Raw genomic sequence first — 20,408 nt, 5'->3', positions numbered from 1 at the left:
TCTGGATTTATAAACCTGCCAGTTTGACGGTTGCTTTTGATTCGTCGCTTCAGAACAAACCTCCAATTGAAATGCTCATTCATGGCATGTCTGTAACCTTTGTAGACTTCCTTGTGGAATGTTTGAGCTGTGGGCATAACAACACTCTGTAGGAAAGTTGAACTGATGCAAGATTTAGAACAACCGCTAGTTAAATTATACGATTACACTCTTCGATGCCTCTACAACATGCTGAACTGCTGTATATATCAGCAGCTTCGCTACCCCTACAACATCCTGGACTGCTGTATATATCAGCAGCTCCGATGCCTCGAAGGCCTGCAATAGGTGAGTTGCTTTCATGTTAAACTAAAAGCAGTTATTGAATTGCGACCTGTCGACAGAATTCATAACCGCTAGTCACTGGCAGCCACATGCTCAGTGAGCGATCATCTTGTAATATCTATCACCACTAATATTATGTAATACTAATATTATGTAATGCAGTGAGGTGCTAGAGTGGTGCTTTTGGTACTGTGCCTGGCTGCTAACCCTTATATCAGAGATCAATTTCCATGCGATGCATTTTTCTTCTAATCTTTATGAGTGGCTTCGGACAGGCAGGCGGACATGGCTCTAATTATAGTAAAGATTTGGTCGACTCTGTGACAAGTCAGTTGTACGACTGCTATACCAGCTGTCGGGTCAGCACACACGTAGAAATGATGCCTAGTAGCATCTATACTTATAAGCAGCAACCCGTACCATGCACCTAGCATGTGAAGTCATTGTATTTTGGTTTATTCATAACTATAAATTATTATATCGTTCATTTTCTATATGTTGATTTCTTTATACTTACTGAACAAATTGTACGCTGGCATTCTCCGTCTAACACAAACTTAACAAATGTCAAATAAGAAAGTTGTTATGAGTTGTTACGAGAGTTACTACGAGAGTTGTTACGAGTTGCTATGAGAGTTACTACGAGAAATGTTACGAGTTGTTTCGAGATGTTGTGAGTTGTTATGAATTGTTATGAGAGTTACTACAAGAGTTGTTACGAGTTGTTTCGAGTTGTTGTGAGTTGTTATGAGCTGTTACGAGCTATTATGAGATGTTATGAGTTGTTACGACTAGTTCAATATAATATTAGAAGAGGAGTAACAATACAGTATAAAAGTAAAATAATACAATGAAACAACGAATATAAAATGTTTCAATCAAATATGGTTCCAAGATGAATTCAGTCGGATGATCAGCTTAAAATACCCATAGTAATTAAACTACTACAGACATACACTACAAGGAAGTTGATTTGAGCCCGGTCTGTCTGAGCCTAATGAGTGCATATGAGGTAGCCTACAGCTTTGTGTTTTCTAGCAATTAGACAGAGTTGTTCCTGCTTTCAGGTTCTGTGTGAGGATTCTAGGCTTAATGTCATCGACTTGGGAATTACTCTATATGTGCAATCCGGTTTTCATTTTCCATATCAGTTGTCATTAGTCAGAAATGATTTCACTAGATAGTATCTAGTAGATAGTTTTCTAATTTCTTCTTACATAGGAACTCAACTCATTGAAGTATTGATAACATTGAGTTTTATATCAGTTTCATGGATGAACCACTGAGTACATTAAAATATGTAAAATTCTATCTCTTGGTTTATGTTGTGTTTATGTTGTGTTACTATTAACAATTGACACTCTTCAACAGGTTGCAGTAACATATCAAGAGATGTTCGGCTAAAAGGTTGAATGTAAATATATATTAAAAACCCCACATTCTAGTTGGGTGTGCGTGTGTGTGCGTGTGTGTGCGTGTGTGTGCGTGTGTGTGTGCGTGTCTGTCTGTGAGTCTGAATCATAAAAATAAAGGTCATGCGTTTCCACATTTTTGGCAGACTTCACCCAAACTTCACACGCAGAGTCTAGCTCTGCGCCTTGCTGACCAGCCTTCTATACTGAACTAACTATCTTGCTATTGTGTACACTTCATAAATAAATGAGACCGAAAAACTTTTGAACTCACTGAGGAACTTCTGTAAAAACAAGCCAAAACAAGTGAAAACACGAGAAGGAGTAGTAAAGGAAAACAAACAGACTCATTAGTTTATGAGCAGTACACTGATTGGCTGAAAGCGACTCTGGCACTTGTTGGTCAGTACCTCATGTTTGGTAATGTTCAGAGTCTTCCTTAGTTTCTTATCATTTATTATGTTTCCATTGTTAAATCATTTCCTTGTTTTGAAAAAACGATCTTGCCTTCCCTGAAAATGCAAAGAGCTGCCATGTGTAAACATACCTTTACAAGTGGGATAGATTATTTTTATAGAGTCCGTGTTACAGTCACACACCGTTATATCTGTGATCAGTCACAGATTCATATTTTTAATAAAGTAACACTTCATTGGGTAGAAAATATTATCAAACGGATGTTAGGATCTGGCCGAAAAAGATCGGTCAACTATAAATTCATGCCTAGCTCTGAACATGAGTCATGCCGTGACAAGGCTCTAATGCAAAGGCTCTAGTACCAAGGCTACAGTTTTACCATAGAATCAACTCAAGTAATTTTGTTCCCCTACAGGTTGCTGCCAAATAAGACAACTAGTGTGGGGTGTCAAAGTCTTTCATAAGCAGAAATGACAGTCTTGGAATTCAGCTCAACCAGATCAGGCATTCTAGATTGGTAGTGTTATGTTTAGCCAGTTACCCTCGTCTAGTAATTCTCTGAAGAGTGGAGCAGGTTGTCAACCATCTGTTCTGGTAAAAAGAAGCGGCGTAAAAATGAGGCCTTATGAGTAAAGACAGGCATTTCGTGCAGTTTTCCTAATCACAACGTTTACTGTAACTACAATTTCCCATCCTCATTTGCCAGCAGGATCCAGTAACAACAAGAAGATTATCTTGCGCTGCCTCCGGCATCATCTTACGCTGCCTCTGGCATCATCTGTGATAAATGAATAAATCCGAAGCATTAAACGTAGTGAGATGCAGCAAACAGTTGAAATCGGAAATGATGCATGTTGAGTACGCTGACCAGAAAAGTTCGGTTTCTTGTATAAGAACATCTCATGGTTCAGAAGCCATGTAACTATAGGCCTGACTGACTAAACATGCCCACGAAATGCTTAGTTTAGATATTTGTTGTGGCTATACTCACCGCACTACTAAATATTATAGACTAAATAGATTGACCAATGAGAATTGATCTCTTTTCTGTGAAGACCATGATGTCCTTGCTGGATTTTCCTGTATAGGTCTACTTATTTAAAGGTTGACTTGCAACAAAATTCACATTACAGTTATTTGGTATCAAAAGATTCACCATGTCTTACTCTGTTGTGTTGTAGGTGCAAAATATGTGGGAATGTGATCACAAGCTCTTAAAAGCTAAAAAAACGAACAGTTAATCGCAGCCACAAAGACCGCTGTAGTTTGGATTCTCTTTCCAAAACGGCTCAAATGTGATGTAGTTGTGGTAGATGGTTTCTGTTTACACTTTCATGCAACCATATTCGTCGAAATATTTTCACAAATATACTTCACGCATTCAATAAAACCATGTCTATTGTTCTTACGTGTGAAGTTCTTAAAACTTCACTTATAAAAAGCGGCAACAACTGTGCTGACTAGAAGAGAATAAGGCTTCTACTGGTGATGCTTTAGTTGTGTAACTTTATTACTATATGTATCTAACATCAGCATCTGCCGTGAAGTCTGTAATAGACGATATTAAGATAAAACTACAAGTTAACCTTGATAGAATTAAATGCAATTACATGATATAATTAGCACAATAATAAAACGTATGAATGAATGTATGATTTAAGCCAAATAATAACAATAATATTCAAGAAAGTATAGAAATATGCATATGCGGTTGACTGACCTTTTGCCTCCAATGTCAGGCACATTGTTGAATATAAGCTGAATATAGAATAATGAAATATGATCGAAGCAAAATATTGATATGTTGATTGCATGAAGGCAAACAGTAAACTAACTAAGAAAGAGCAAAAACTGCTGATCTGGTTGTACAGTGTTGTGACATGGTGTTTTCTCTAAATTTTATTGGTGTGTGTTACATCCGGCCATATTTATGAATCAATTGGGACCGGACACGCCACGCCACAAAGGTCAGGGGTTGGCTTGACCACCCACTGGCAGCAATAAAAAATGAGGACAAAGGCATGACGTCTGTGGAGCCATCTCAGGTCAAATATTTCCTTCACACTCCCACCTTAATTTTGGCAAAATTAACCAGATCGAAAAGTTGTAAGAATATTGTACTACTGCTACAGTTGAGATATTATAGCTACTAAACTACTACTATATGCTATAATAGACTATCTATATTACCATGTGCACCACTGCTCACAACTAGTCACGTTTTGCAGGGAGGAGAAGCACCAGTTTTTGAACTGGCCTTTCCAGTACAGAAGCTGCCTCCATTTGTTTCCCCTTCCTATCTAGCATCTTATTCGCGAGACGAATCTTTACACGCCTCACTAGATTATCTTTCCCTGGGAAAGTTTCCTCGATCACCCCTGTCCGCCATTGATTCCTGGGAGCGTTGTCATCGGTCAGCAAAACAATGTCACCTTCGACTAGATTCTGGCACTTGCTTTGCCATTTTTGGCGAGTGTCTAGTGTGCAAAGATAGTCTACCTTCCATTGTTCCCAAAATATGTTTGCGAATTGCTGTACCTTCCGCCATTGTTTTCTGCCATAGATTTTTTGGTTGTCAAAGTTTCCTGGCGCGGTTGATAAGGTTTGAGGTTTGGCTGTCAAAAGGTGATTTGGAGTGATAAATGTTTCTGATGGGTTGGTTAAATTGTCGGTTGCCAGTGGTCGACTATTGACCGTATACATCGCTTCAAAGAAGGCGGTTCGAAGGCTGGGGGTGTCTAATCTTCCTTTGAAGGTTTGTGTCATACCATTTAGCACAGCCTTGACAGTTTTGATGCTCCGCTCCCACAGGCCTCTTGTGTGACTAGCAGAGGGAGCGTTGAACTTGAATTTGATCATGTCATCTTTGTGTTCAGAGGCAATTTTTCGGAGTGCAAAAGTAGCTACTCCTGGTGAAGAGGTAGCTCCAAACAAGTGACGTGTCATCCTATATTTCACGATCTGTTCTGTAGCGTCGTCTATCCACAGAAACTGCAAGAAATCGCGGTGTTCTGGTGCTACGATGAAGTTATGGAACATTTTCTGCACGTCACATGACAGTGCTATGGTATTCTGGCGAAACCTTTGTAAGATTCCAATTAAGTTGTTCATCTGATCGGGTCCAGTCAGCAATAACTCATTAAGCGACTTGCCCATATGTTTTGCGCCAGCGTCGAAAACGATGCACAGTTTTTTCTTCTTGGGATGGTACACTCCGAAATGAGGAATGTACCATGTTTCCTTATCTTTGGTATTGCTGGGTGCTAACTCAGCATGGTTGTCGGAGATCAACTCTTTCATGAAAGTGCAGTATTCTGCTTTGTATGCCTCGTCCTTCCTGAAACGTTTTAGCAACTGTTCAAATCGTCTTTCAGCTTGTGTCTTATTGTTGGGAAGCTGTGGTTCTTCCTTAAAGGGCAATGGCAGACTAACAGATCCATTTTCCAATTTTGTCAGGCCATCATTTAACAACTCTAAAAACTTCATATCATTTTGTGACATCCCGGACAGATTGTGTTCTTCTTTGCTGAGAGCTGTGGTGTGCACATGCTGAACATGATTGCACTCGGAGACTTGACCACATAGCGTCCAGCCGAACAATGTTTTGATTGCAAAGGGTAGGCCATCGGCGCCTGAGATTGTTTCTCTCGGCATAAGTGCCTGTGAGCAATCAGTGCCAATAAGTAGTGCAACAGGAATGTCGAGCTTTGGAGGTAGATTTCTTTCTATTGACCTAAGGTGTGGCATATTTCGTACATGGTTCCTGTTTGGAATCTGTGCCTTATTGCATGGTATATCATCCTGCTCATAAGCTGATATCTTTAGCTGTTCAAGGTTGGCAGCTCCAAAGCCTTTCAACAGTAAATTATAGCGCTTAAGTCTTTTTGTAGTCTCTCCATTTAGTGTGCGAATCGTCACATCTTCTTGGGTATAAGTGGGAGTTATTTTCTCGGCTATATCTTTGCTGATGAAACTGGCATCTGACTGGCTATCTAACAGCGCGTATACTAGCTCTTGTTTGTTGTTATGTGTAACAAAGACGGGCACAATCATACTGAGGAGCTTCTGTGACTGTTGCTTTATTGCATTGGCATTTAGTGCCTTGGGTTTGCTATCAGTTCTCTCATTCGAATCATCTTTCTTGTCTGCGCTTGAACCTTTTGTGTCATTTTCAGCTGTAGACTCGTCTCGGGGAATGAAATGAAAGGCTGTTGGATGAGTGTTGTGGCATGTGTTACATGTCACATTACTTTTGCATTCATTCTTGTAGTGACCTGAGTTTAAACATCGGAAGCATAGTTTATTTTCAGTAACAAAGCTACACTTATCCTTGTAAGGTAGTTTGGTAAGTGATCGGCACTCGGTAGTTTTGTGTCCTCCTTTTTTGCAATACAAACAATTTGTGGCGGCTTGAGTGCTAGTTTGATGCGCGTTGATTTGGCTTGTTTTGGCTGGAGCTTCACCGAATTGCCTTTTGCCTTTTGAGGCACCTTCTGAGCTTCTCTGACCTTGTCGCGTTTTATGCTGATAGGCGTCTGCCGAGTCATTCTTTCCTTTGTGGTTTGCAGATTCTCCGGATTCTCGCAAGGAGTTGTTACTTACTTTGGCTTGAAAAGCTACGAAGGATGCGTATCTGGAGAAAGGTGGGAAGCCTTGCTTTTCTTCTTCTTCTGTTACGATTGTCAGCCAGCGGTTAGCAACCCATTCGGGCAGGCATTTGATAAACTTTTTGTTTTCTCTTTTGTCGCTCAAGACCTTCAGATTGTTGAGGGATGACTGTGCTGCTACACACTGCTTTAGAAATATAGAGTACTTTTTCAGAGCATCCTTGTCAAACTTGCCAATTTTAGGCCAGCTTTCTAGTTTGTCACGAAAGCCGTCTTCTACAAGATCGGGCCTTCCAAACTCCTCATCCAAGGTTTGCAAGGCTTCTTGGTAGGCATCTTCCGTCTGTAGGCGGAAGTATCCACTTATTGTTTCTTTAGCTTCACCGTCGACATATTTTCTGAGCCTATGGAGCTTCTCTATTGGCGATCCAGCCCTTGCACCAATTAGATAATTGTAGGCTACACGCCAGTCCGCGTATTGTAGTGGGTCACCTGTGAATACTCCAGGCTCAGGTGGGGCAATCAGTGATATGTGCATGTGATCTGTTATTGCTTTGGCTACTTCAGCCGGGTGTGATTCTGTCATTGAACTTTGATAAGGTGAGCCGTTGGGAACATAAGGATATGGTTTCGTCACAAGTGATGGTGTTTTGGGTATGAATGCCTGAGCACTCGGTGTTGAGATTATAGGTGCACCTGCCTGTGGTGCATGTAAAGGTGCTGCATATGCAGGCACTGTCTGTGTTGGTTGAACGTGTGTGGGCCATGTATGTGTTTGCTGTACATGTGTTGATACTGTGGGCATGAGTGCTGCATGTGCTAATTCTACCAGTGGAGATGCTGCAGATGTGGGTACTGTATTTGTTTGTAGTACTTGTGTAGGAGCTGCGAGTGTTGATTGTACATGTGGGGGCGCTGCAAGTGTGAACACTGTACTTGCTTGTTGTACTTGTGCAGGCGCTGCATGTGTGGACACTGTGCTTGCTTGTTGTACTTGTGCAGGCACTGCATGTGCTGATTGTGTTGAAGTGTGGATGCTAGGTGAGCTAAAGCGTCGCATGTCTACTGGGGAAGTTGTCTGCTGTTGCAACAACGTTTGCATGCGTGCTCTACGGGCTTCCATCATGGCTGTCATTACCTTCATATCCTCTTCTAACTTCCTTCTTGATTCTTCTATGGCTTGTTCTAATTCCTGTACTCTTCTTTCTTCCTCTCTATCATGCATTTCCTCCTCCCTTCTCTTAGTGCCGTACTCAAACATAATGTTTACATCAGCCCTGTACTGTTCATAGAGCGCTGTTACATTTACATCAGGTTGAACTTCTGATGCTTTCTGTAGTTCATTAAATTGGGAGTGAATAACTGCTGTGTTTTTATCTAAATCTGTGAGAAAGGCTGCAACAGTTTGATAAAGCTGACTGTCAGCATGTCTCAAAAACTCTTCATTTTTGTGTAGTTGTTCGCTCATGTTTTGAAGGAGTGAGTGCGACAATTCTAAACATCTATTTTCCCTGGCTTTTAAAGACAGCTTTGTTTCGCGCTGCGAGCGTCGTTGCTGGTCAGCGCCTACTATACTATCTGCAGCATCGCTAGCGCTTACTGGATTTTCATCTACTAATTCGCTTTGACTCACGTCAGCAACTAATATTTCACTTTGACCAGAGTCATCAATTTGCTCAGTGTTTTGGCTTGGCTCACTGAGTTGATCTGAATCAAGACCATTACCAGACATTTTAGCTGATTAGCAACACAGTTTTAAACTTGTGTGCACTGCCTAATTGCTATTAGATAAGAATGCTATACTATTACAGCCAAACTTCAATAACTCAATAACTAGCACTGTCTACTTCCTGCAAAGGTGGTTGTAAACAAATGTGTATGATACACGCTATTGTGAGCTTGTTTTAGTCAAACAGAGCTATATCTCATATCTTAACCAACTGATGGGCTAATGAGTGACCAGTGAACAATGCCTAATGCACTATTGTCGTCTGATTAAAAGCTATCCTACTTAATGGAAAGTTAACCTACACGTATACGTACATGAGCGATGACCCTGGGTCTCTATAAAAACTGCTGCCAGCAGAAGGGCCAAACTGAACCTTTCTAACATTTACCGGCGCAGCCAACCAGTCCCAAACTGGACCGTCAATATGACAAAATGTATGCACGCACCAAAGACTAAAGGTGAGCGTTTTTCTAGAGTGTCACAAATTTGTACAACCAGCTCAGCTTACATAAGTAGCAAATGATATAACAAAAGGTCAAAGCAGATATCCAATTCCAAAATGAAGTCAACATGCACGTATTTATGTAAATGCTGTAATGAGGCAAGGTTAGACAACTCACACTGTTTTGTTGTAAAGGAATGCTAATAATCAATTACTTAGCTTCCAATCCAGTGGTCCTCGATTCCAGCTTGCTTGCATGTAAATAACGATAGTTACGGTTCATTGACTAATAGGTATAAGAGTATAAGAGTGTACCGGTACACTGTGTACCGTTTAGTGGATGAAGAGATTGTCCAATTGCTAAATGACAATATCCTGCTTTGGGTGACGATATGTCCTTTGGTGGGCGACGAAGATGTCCTATGGTGGGTGACGAAGTTGTCCTTTGGTGGGTGACGAAGATGTCCTATGGTGGGTGACAAAGATGTCCTATAGTGGGTGACGAAGATGTCCTATAGTGGGTGACGAAGATGTCCTTTGTTGGGTGACGAAGTTGTCCTTTGGTGGGTGACGAAGATGTCCTATGGTGGGTGACGAAGATGTCCTTTGTTGGGTGACGAAGTTGTCCTTTGGTGGGTGACGAAGATGTCCTATAGTGGGTGACGAAGATGTCCTATAGTGGGTGACGAAGATGTCCTTTGTTGGGTGACGAAGTTGTCCTCTTCTCTTTGGATAAGACTTCACTGTGAAGTTCTTAAAACTTCACTTATAAAAAGCGGCAACAACTGTGCTGACTAGAAGAGAATAAGGCTTCTACTGGTGATGCTTTAGTTGTGTAACTTTATTACTATATGTATCTAACATCAGCATCTGCCGTGAAGTCTGTAATAGACGATATTAAGATAAAACTACAAGTTAACCTTGATAGAATTAAATGCAATTACATGATATAATTAGCACAATAATAAAACGTATGAATGAATGTATGATTTAAGCCAAATAATAACAATAATATTCAAGAAAGTATAGAAATATGCATATGCGGTTGACTGACCTTTTGCCTCCAATGTCAGGCACATTGTTGAATATAAGCTGAATATAGAATAATGAAATATGATCGAAGCAAAATATTGATATGTTGATTGCATGAAGGCAAACAGTAAACTAACTAAGAAAGAGCAAAAACTGCTGATCTGGTTGTACAGTGTTGTGACATGGTGTTTTCTCTAAATTTTATTGGTGTGTGTTACATCCGGCCATATTTATGAATCAATTGGGACCGGACACGCCACGCCACAAAGGTCAGGGGTTGGCTTGACCACCCACTGGCAGCAATAAAAAATGAGGACAAAGGCATGACGTCTGTGGAGCCATCTCAGGTCAAATATTTCCTTCACATTACGCGTCTGTTTTATCGTCATTGTAATGCTGTCACTTTTAGCACTGATATCTTATAACTTACTGTAAAAATTCATTTAATTTTTTAACCTTACCGCGAAGGAGTACATATCACTGTCTGATAATCAAGACGAGCCTGTTGGTCACCTGTGATCATCGAAAAGTGCTGCAGAAATTATTTGCGAAGTATTGGGTCACATTATCAGATTACGACTAGACGATTAGATCAAGCCGAAACAAAACTGTAAAGTAGCGAGCATCTATATTTGATATGGGGTCTTCGGTAAAACCCGAAGTGTTTGTCATAAACTAGTGCTACGATAAGTTTTATATTGAGCTTCTTATTGGCCTTTCAATTCACGTGAGAACATCACGTGACAAGACAATAACCAAACTAGTGACTACGTCAGAGAAATAAACAGATTCCAATCTACGGCAGCTTTTCGTTTTTGAGCTTTTAAGAGCTTGTAATCACATTTCCACATATTTTGCACCTACAACACAACAGAGTAAGACATAGTGAATCTTTTGGTACCAAATAACTGTAATGTGAATTTTGTTGCAAGTCAACCTTTAAGTATCATCAGAGTATCTATTATGTAATATGTTTTTGTCTAAAGAAGGTTTGTCTAGCTACTTGTAATGCCATATTTTGCTGAAGAAAAACACAAATGAGCTAAGTACTCGAATACTCGAAGTTCACGACTCGCATTAAACTACTAAAAAGGTTTTAACATATTTAATTACATAAAAATGACCTGAAATGTTTTATAAAGTGTGGGGGGTTTACTCAGCTGATTAAATGATCAGCTGATAACAATTTAATTACTGAAGTAAAGCTCTAACCATAGATTTGGAAAACTAACTTTTAGGACTAAAGCTGAAGGCATAGTGAACCTCGATATTCAATGGCCTCTACCAGATAGGATGACTTAGATCTCGACCAACTACAAGATAAATAGATTAGCAAATGAGTTTGTTTCCCTTTGTGATTTTGAGCTTGAAGTTTAAAAACTAGTTGGTTTAAGACCGATTAATTCTTCTCCTTTCACTGATTCCTTATTACATAATGCTTGCATCTATTAGATGTTTCTCAAAGTTAAGCCATATTTAACTCTAACGATGTGACATGTGGCGTTAGCCAAACTTTGGGACCGCTCTCGTTTTGTTTCGTTTTGTTACTAGACCCAGTCGAAGTGAACTTAAGAAGCTAGTGTTCCTCTTGAAAAATTTTGAGAAGCTTATCAAATAAGTTTCATCATGAGAGGCATCTCTTGTTTTACATATATTATCAGTCTATTTCAAAAGAACTGGTATACTAGTCTTGAGTCTTTGAGAAAAGGAATTATTGATTTTAAACCCATCATTCTGTTTTGTTCAAAGTTTTCTCATAGAATCCAGAAACAAATAAAAAATGTTATATTTGCGAATGATGTGAATAGATTACCCATTCTTTCAAAACAATTTCTTTGAATGTTTTTTAGGTTATAATGTGATACAAGAATGTACCATCCACTAAAAGCTATTTAAATATGGCTTTAATATTTTCTTGAGATCACTAATCAAGTACCATTCCTGAGTTGTGTTCATTGCTAACGAAGAGTAAATTCTGTTAAAGGAGTAGCGAGTGAGATCATTATAACCAATGCTGCTTAAACATTCAACTTTCGCGCACCTATGGATGTTTGCCTGTGGCTACTGTCAAGGTCATGGGAAGCCCTGAATCTGCATTAGCTCTCATTAACTTTTGTCTCCAGACAGGTGCCCCTTGGTAGCTCTTATTCCAACCTAAGACAGAGAGCCCAGCTACTGGTAATGAGCTTTCAATTGATAACATAGTATTAGAACATTAGCTGCATGCACCTAACCAGTCATTCACAAGAGGTGATTACATTTTCATAATCAACACAACCGTATTACAACGCTTGACAGGCTTTTGAACTTTGACATAAGCAACTGACACTTGGCAGTGAGGTGATTGACACCCAGTGAAGCCACAGGAATACGGAACTACTACAACATAAATTTCTGAGTTAGTCTGCGGTTTCAGTTTGAGTTTTCAAACTGATTAAATTAATGCAGACGGATCTCTCTAGGTGACTCCAACTGCACTCGCGTGTCTTTGCTGGTGACTATATAGTCGCTATATCCTTGTAGCTGCTTACACTGCTGACTTGACGGCCTCAGTGGGCAAGGTCGGCCCGAGAAAGAGCTCACAGATGCAGTCTTTCAGTCTAATGTTTGGGAAGACACTCTTTGAACACTTCTGTTCAAAGAAACCATTAGGCTGATAAGCGTAATTGCGCCGTGGCATTCCTATAGTCATGTATCAAATTTACCGGCTCTAAAAAACTTGCCAGATTGTATTCGTTTTACACAAAGTATGAAACGATGCAATCCAGCCTCTTACTTCCTAAAGGTGTGGTCTGGACCAGACAAGATCGAGATACAAAAATACCCAAACAGTGCTGATGTAATGCCTAAAAGAAGTTTCGAGGAGAAGAGAAAAAGAAGAATTCAAACTCGTAAACTTATTGCGAATCTACCGCAATGATGAGCTTTCTCCTGATCACTGAATGAAGGGCAATACGGTTTCTTCCTGCTAGCGGTGAAATCAAACAGACATCTTTTAACAAGAGCACTTCTATAAATGTTGGCGTGAACATATCATGTTTGTTGACATCAGCTTTAGGGGCATCTAGAAGTTTTAAGGCTGCTGAAACGCATAAGATATATGATACATATGAACACTTAAGGTATATGATACATATGAACACATCAGATATATGATACATATGAACACTTAAGATATATGACACATATGAACACATAAGGTATATGATACATATGAACACTTAAGGTATATGATACATATGAACACTTAAGATATATGATACATATGAACACTTAAGATATATGATACATATGAACACTTAAGATATATGATACATATGAACACTTAAGATATATGATACATATGAACACTTAAGATATATGATATATATGAACACATAAGATATATGATACATATGAACACTTAAGATATATAATACATATGAACACATCAGATATATGATATATATGGACACTTAAGATATATGATACATATATGAACACTTAAGATATATAATACATATGAACACATCAGATATATGATACATATGGACACTTAAGGTATATGATATATATATATGATATATATATGATATATATATGATATATATATATGATATATATATGATATATATATGATATATATATATGATATATATATGATATATATATGATATATATATATATATATATATATATATATATATATATGTGTGTGTGTGCTAGTAAGAAGTTTTTTTCTAGAAAAGAAGCAGTGAAAGGAATATGATGATTAAGCGCAATGGAAGGGCCATCTTAAAACTAGCATTAATTTTTCAACTTTGGAATACTAATAATAATACTAATTATGATGCATTGAATGAAATAAGCTAAAGATCTGTAATAAATGCTCATAAACACTTTTAAAAGTTAGTTTTAAAACATTCAAGCCGTTAAAACACCGATTCAGCAATATTTTGTCAAATTTGAAAGAGCGAACTTTTGTCAAAATTTTTTTTAAAGCATAGTTGCCGCTAACTTTCAAACACTAGCATTATTTTTAAAACAACTTGAGAGCTAATGAAATAAGTATCACATTATTTGAAGCATCCGTTTTTTTAATTTAAAATAGAACTCTCGAGCAAGATAATGTTTTTATCAGTCTTTGATAAATGTCCAAAATGAACCTTTGATTGCTCTAATCATGAGGCTATGGCTTACATTACATACTTGGAGTGAAAAATTAGCTCAAATTTTATATCTTTATAGAAGACTAGATGAGTGCCCAGCATTGCCTGAGTAATAAAAAAGTCTTTGCACAGAAAATTTATTTCTATTTAACATTTGCAACATTTACCGTTCTAACTTTTAAACCTCATATCATGGTAAAAGTGTTTTGTGCAGTTCAAATAAATTAAGAGAAAAACTAAAACAGCTGTAAAAGTGTTTAAATGTGATATAATTAACAAGTAATGGCTAGATAAAGTATGATTTGTTACAATGGTTACAATGAAAAAAGATTTAATACTGATACAAGTAATACGAACTGAGAAAAAATAAAAATCATGAATATTTTGAGTCTATATATATATAAATCTCAAAATTTGTTTGTGTGTCTGTGTAGTATGGTTTGTCCAGCTATAGCTACTAAAATACTATATATTATAGCTATTAAAATACTATATATTATAGCTATTAAAATACTATATATTATAGCTATTAAAATACTGGGATGAAAAGTCCTTAGCGCAGAAAATATGATCTTGGTACCTCTGGTTTGGCAGGTAAATATCATACCAATTTACCTACGCAAACTGATTAATTCACTGGGCAATATATGTCACTATGTGGGTAAAAATGCGCTACCACTCTCCGTTATGGCGCAGCGTAATTCTATGCTCGCTTTCACGGCTCTTATTAGTAAGCTTACTCAAATTAGCCATTGGCGTTGTGTCAGGCTAATGGCAAGGGGTAGGCAACTACATTATCTCTCATTGTTTATAAGCTGGTTTTTAAAGAATAGAGAAAGCATAATATTTTTATGCTTTATTATTTATCTTGAGGTGTTGACTGATGTTCTAAAAAAAGAATCAAGGAGATTGACCAACTAGAAGCTGAGATATAGCCAGCCAAACACAGGTCTACCAAAAAACATAAGTGTTTTGGTAATCATCAATATATGACGTATGAAATCGACTTGTGTGCCATTGGTCAATTAAGCCAACTAATGCGCTCTCCTATAACAATCACGGCGTTTTAATTGGTTTAATCCCTGCAAGTATAGAACAATCAAATTGGGCCTAACAATCATTGCTCTGAGAATTCCGAACCAGTCCCTCTGACGTGTAGATTAGTTTTAGAATAAAATAATTACACGCATCTATTATTTCGCAACATTCTGCTATCACTTTCTATAAATTATATTAGTTACATCATTTATTCTATACGCAGTTATATTATTATTTTGTATAATATGCATTATGATTATTATATTAATCATAAAAAATAATCATAGATAAGATAAAAGATCAATAGAAAAATCAAATCAAAAGTTATCGTTTTCTTTTCTTACAGCAAGAGCAGCACGGTCAAGTTATTCTTTTTAAGATTATGGCTGTAGTGAACTTACAGTCTGTTAATAGTGATGATAATCATGAAAATCAGCTAAATGCTGCAGTAGATACACAATAGAAAAATGATGAATGAACAAAAATTCACATTATCATATCTTATTCTAAACGAACTGCAACCGCGGATGTCGCATATAGACTATACACGCGCCGTTCGTTGAACAGAGGATCTTCGGAGCATATCCGTGGAGATCAAGTTAAAATTTGAAGCACAATAGTCAAAATCTGCTCTTCTGTTTTGAAAAATCACGGCGAGGGGTTGTGGGCAAATGCCTTTACCACAGAATGTTTGCTTGATTTTCCTGAGAAACCAGAGCTAGTCTGTAAATTATTTACTATCGCGAGAAGCGTTTCACATCTCGTAGCCAAAACAATCATTATACGTAACGGCGGTAAGGGTGCACAACTCCGGCACATGAACATTAAGTCAATTTTATACGTCAGTTTTCGGGATTTTCGAAGGGTTTTCCTCTGATTCTTTATTAGGTAGACCTGTGTTTGGCTGGCTATATCTCAGCTTCTAGTGGGTCAATCTCCTTGATTCTTTTTTTAGAACATCAGTCAACACCTCAAGATAACTAATAAAGCATAATATTATTATGCTTTCTCTATTCTTTAATAACCGTCCAACGCCGAGAATTTCACTAGCTAATAATAATAATCAGTACCTTACACAGAAGTGTGTGTATAGAAAAGGTTTTCTGTTACAAATATCCATGATAGTTTTGATTATGACAACACTGATGCCTATTGATACTAATACGAACATAAAAATTAGATATCGAAATTGAATATATCAGCGAAGCGCATGATGGTACTTTGTCGGATCGAATAGAGAGTAAATGTAGAGGCAATTCCTACTCGAGAATGTCCATGTGAACAGTTTTTAGTTTCACAATTCCTAGCGAATACCCTTTGCAAAAGCCGAAAACTGAAGATTGAAAATGTGCCATTACAGCTGCACTATTACAGAACATTTGAAATTGAAATGGCACATTTGAAAATTGAAAATGAAAAAAATTAATAATGGATTTCACAATGGCTTGAAAAAATTCTCAAAAAACAAACAACAAAGGTAATAGTAACTCATAAAAAAACGTACATATTTAGCTTTAATCGCGATAAGCAGACCGCAAATAAGGCTGATGAGAATGATAAGAAGGGATTAGCTTTGTGGTACGGTTGATTACAAACTCTTGTGGTTAGGTACGATTGATTACAAACTCTTGTGGTTAGGTACGATTGATTACAAACTCTTGTGGTTAGGTACGATTGATTACAAACTCTTGTGGTTAGGTACGGTTGATTACAAACTCTTGTGGTTGGGTACGATTGATTACAAACTCTTGTGGTTAGGTATGATTGATTACAAACTCTTGTGGTTAGGTACGGTTGATTACAAACTCTTGTGGTTAGGTACGAATGATTACAAACTCTAATAAGATTAGGAAAAGTTAAGGTTTACTCGAAAATTTGAATATGATACGATTTTGTCTGAACATCAAAATGCAGTCATACTTTCTGATTTAAAATCGTTTTAATAAGGATTATGGTAAAGAAATGGTCATTTCAAGTGAAAAATGTTTTTTTTGTGTCAAATCTGTTTTGAAAATACATTTTTGATACAAGATGGCGAGCTAGACATCTATAATATTTAGGAATATATTAACAAGTTACAATATAAACTTTAAATAGTTTGAAGCAGTAATTTGTTTAACGTTCACCTTAATAAGAAATTCCTCACTAAGTTATAAACAGCATTTGTATAGACATAGACATAGATATAGACATAGATATAGACATAGACATAGATATAGAAATAGATAAGGGAGTAGGAGTCTCAAAATAATCTCTCACATTATGTCTGAATGAAGTTTAGGAATCGATTCATCTGGCAACTCCAGTCAACAATACTTCCACTTTACTCAAATGATTTTGATGGTATACACGTAACCTCAACTTACATATTTTGTGCAAACTCATTATTGTTGACATCTCAACAAATCAATCTCTCTTCCTGCTCTCGAAAAATTGTTACCATGCTGATTTTTCTTTACCCTATGACTAGTGTGGAGAGGTCTTTGTCAGAACTGTTACATCAGCCTTTATCTTCTTACCCTATGACTCGTGTGAAGAGGTCTTTGTCAGAACTGTTACATCAGCCTTTATCTTCTTACCCTATGACTCGTGTGAAGAGGTCTTTGTCAGAACTGTTACATCAGCCTTAATCTTCTTACCCTATGACTCGTGTGAAGAGGTCTTTGTCAGAACTGTTACATCAGCCTTTATCTTCTTACCCTATGACTCGTGTGAAGAGGTCTTTGTCAGAACTGTTACATCAGCCTTTATCTTCTTACCCTATGACTCGTGTGAAGAGGTCTTTGTCAGAACTGTTACATCAGCCTTTATCTTTTTTTAAAAAACCTGGAACAAGAAACCTGCCACTAGTTGTCATTCACCATAGCTCCAGCTTTTGAGTCTATGTAAGTTTCATAAGTTGACCTAGTTTTAACATCAGTTTTAACTGTTACATCAGCCTTTATCTTCTTACCCTATGACTCGTGTGAAGAGGTCTTTGTCAGAACTGTTACATCAGCCTTAATCTTCTTACCCTATGACTCGTGTGAAGAGGTCTTTGTCAGAACTGTTACATCAGCCTTTATCTTCTTACCCTATGACTCGTGTGAAGAGGTCTTTGTCAGAACTGTTACATCAGCCTTTATCTTCTTACCCTACCACTAGTGTGGAGAGGTCTTTGTCAGAACTGTTACATCAGCCTTTATCTTCTTACCCTATGACTCGTGTGAAGAGGTCTTTGTCAGAACTGTTACATCAGCCTTTATCTTCTTACCCTATGACTCGTGTGAAGAGGTCTTTGTCAGAACTGTTACATCAGCCTTTATCTTCTTACCCTATGACTCGTGTGAAGAGGTCTTTGTCAGAACTGTTACATCAGCCTTTATCTTCTTACCCTATGACTCGTGTGAAGAGGTCTTTGTCAGAACTGTTACATCAGCCTTTATCTTCTTACCCTATGACTCGTGTGAAGAGGTCTTTGTCAGAACTGTTACATCAGCCTTTATCTTCTTACCCTATGACTCGTGTGAAGAGGTCTTTGTCAGAACTGTTACATCAGCCTTTATCTTTTTTTAAAAAACCTGGAACAAGAAACCTGCCACTAGTTGTCATTCACCATAGCTCCAGCTTTTGAGTCTATGTAAGTTTCATAAGTTGACCTAGTTTTAACGGTGCAACTGGGGTTAAATCCATTAACAGACTGAGAAGAAAGGAATAGATACATATCCTGAACAAGTTGTAGCAAACACATTTGCTTGCTCAGACGCGACACCATCCAATTTACCACCTAGATTCCAGTGCATTCCATTAATAAAAACAGGAAGGTATTTATTCATGCCACAAATATGTTTGTCTGCATAAGATGTTTGATTGAGTTATAATACGGCATCTGTAAGGTTGTCCAATGTCGTCTATGGGCTCGCTCTGACAGTGGTTAGATGTGCTTCGCAGCTAACAACAACCATTTCTATTGCTTGACAAGAATAATGAGGAACAGTGACCTGTTTTCAGCAGGATAACAAAAAATTGCATTTAAAATGACAACCTACTGTTTGTTATTTTAGAGCAATGATGGACCGAATCAACTCTATTTTATTTTATCAGCTCTAGAAATGTTTCATTCTATTTTTAGAAGTCTAGTTACAATCTCTTTTAAGAAAAAGCATACCGAGTACAAACAAGCTAGAGATTACTATTGATTGAAGGTCAAGCACCGCGATTCATAAAAGAAAATATTCAGAAACACATCACTTGTTGATTGAAATAATGAAAAAGATAGCTTTTTTCTCAAATCTTTATCTTCTCCTTCTTACAAGCCCCTCCTCCCCACTTGAACCCTGGGTATTTTAAAGTTTGTTATTTGTTTATGAATAGTGAATATATAAGGGTTGAGTTGTACAGCTGAAGTCAAAGTACTGTTCATAATCTCTTAAAAGTACATGTGCTCCTATTAAAAATGAAAAAAAACATATTTTGCAATACGTACTAATCTTCTTCGGTTTCAATTATTTATTAACTGCGTTGGTTAATCCTCCATAGCGATACAATATTGACTGCTGATTGGTTCGGCACCAGTTCAAAAGTGACCAATAAGAAAAAGAAAGCTTGTTTAGGGTTATGTAAGCCAGAGCCTCATAGCAGGACAGATAATGCTAGCAGATGTGTGAAGTAGGCTACATGGAATATTGAAAAGCTTGTTTTGAAACTGGCAGTTGGTATGATATGAAACTAACATTTTGAGGAAGGAAGTGTTCTGGATGTTCTGTCCTAGTGTATTTGATATCGGTAGTAGGCTTGCTGCTGAACTGCAGTATGTTGGTCTAGGGACCCTCAATAAAGATAGTAGTGAACATTGTCTAAACATATAGATAGATAGGTAGGTGAATAGATAGATAAATAGATAGATATACATAGATAGGTAGATAGATAGGTAGACAAGTAGCTATAGATAGATATACAGGTAGATAGTGAGGTAGATATAAAGATAGATAGATGTACAGATAGATATACAGATAAATAGAACTAGAAATTCCCCTATCATACAGCCCACGACCAAAGTAATATTGGAAAAAAGAAAGGGTACTGATGGTTGAGAAATGCAATATTAGCAGTCAAATGGCACTGCAGTGCAATAGGATAACTGCAATGGTCGCTGTAATGTACTGGGTGTGGGTGTTATTATGTACAACAAACAGCAATAATGAAAGGAAAGGATTATATGTTTATATATCTCCTCCTGCAATAGGAAAAATGCAATATTAGAAGTAAAATGCACTGATA

At 37.5% G+C, this 20,408-nt stretch overlaps 1 protein-coding gene across 2 annotated transcripts in view; it reads left to right on the top strand.

Annotated features, from left to right (window-relative positions):
* Positions 1–195: 195 nt before the first annotated feature.
* LOC137404355 (tripartite motif-containing protein 3-like) overlaps positions 196–20,408 on the top strand; it is a 40,593-nt gene continuing 20,380 nt past the window's right edge. Inside the window, exon 1 of one of the 2 annotated variants that reach the window (XM_068090553.1) lies at positions 196–327. In XM_068090553.1, coding sequence (XP_067946654.1) covers positions 216–327 — 112 coding nt within the window. In that variant the 5' untranslated portion in view covers positions 196–215. Of the gene's footprint in view, positions 328–12,827; positions 12,938–20,408 lie in introns of those variants that run through there. The other variant, XM_068090554.1, reaches the window with a different exon arrangement.

Source organism: Watersipora subatra, chromosome 9 (assembly GCF_963576615.1).
Source record: "Watersipora subatra chromosome 9, tzWatSuba1.1, whole genome shotgun sequence".
Taxonomy (NCBI): Eukaryota; Metazoa; Bryozoa; class Gymnolaemata; order Cheilostomatida; family Watersiporidae; genus Watersipora; species Watersipora subatra.
Note: the sequence above shows the minus strand (reverse complement) of the source record. Positions and strands in the feature narration are given on the sequence as shown.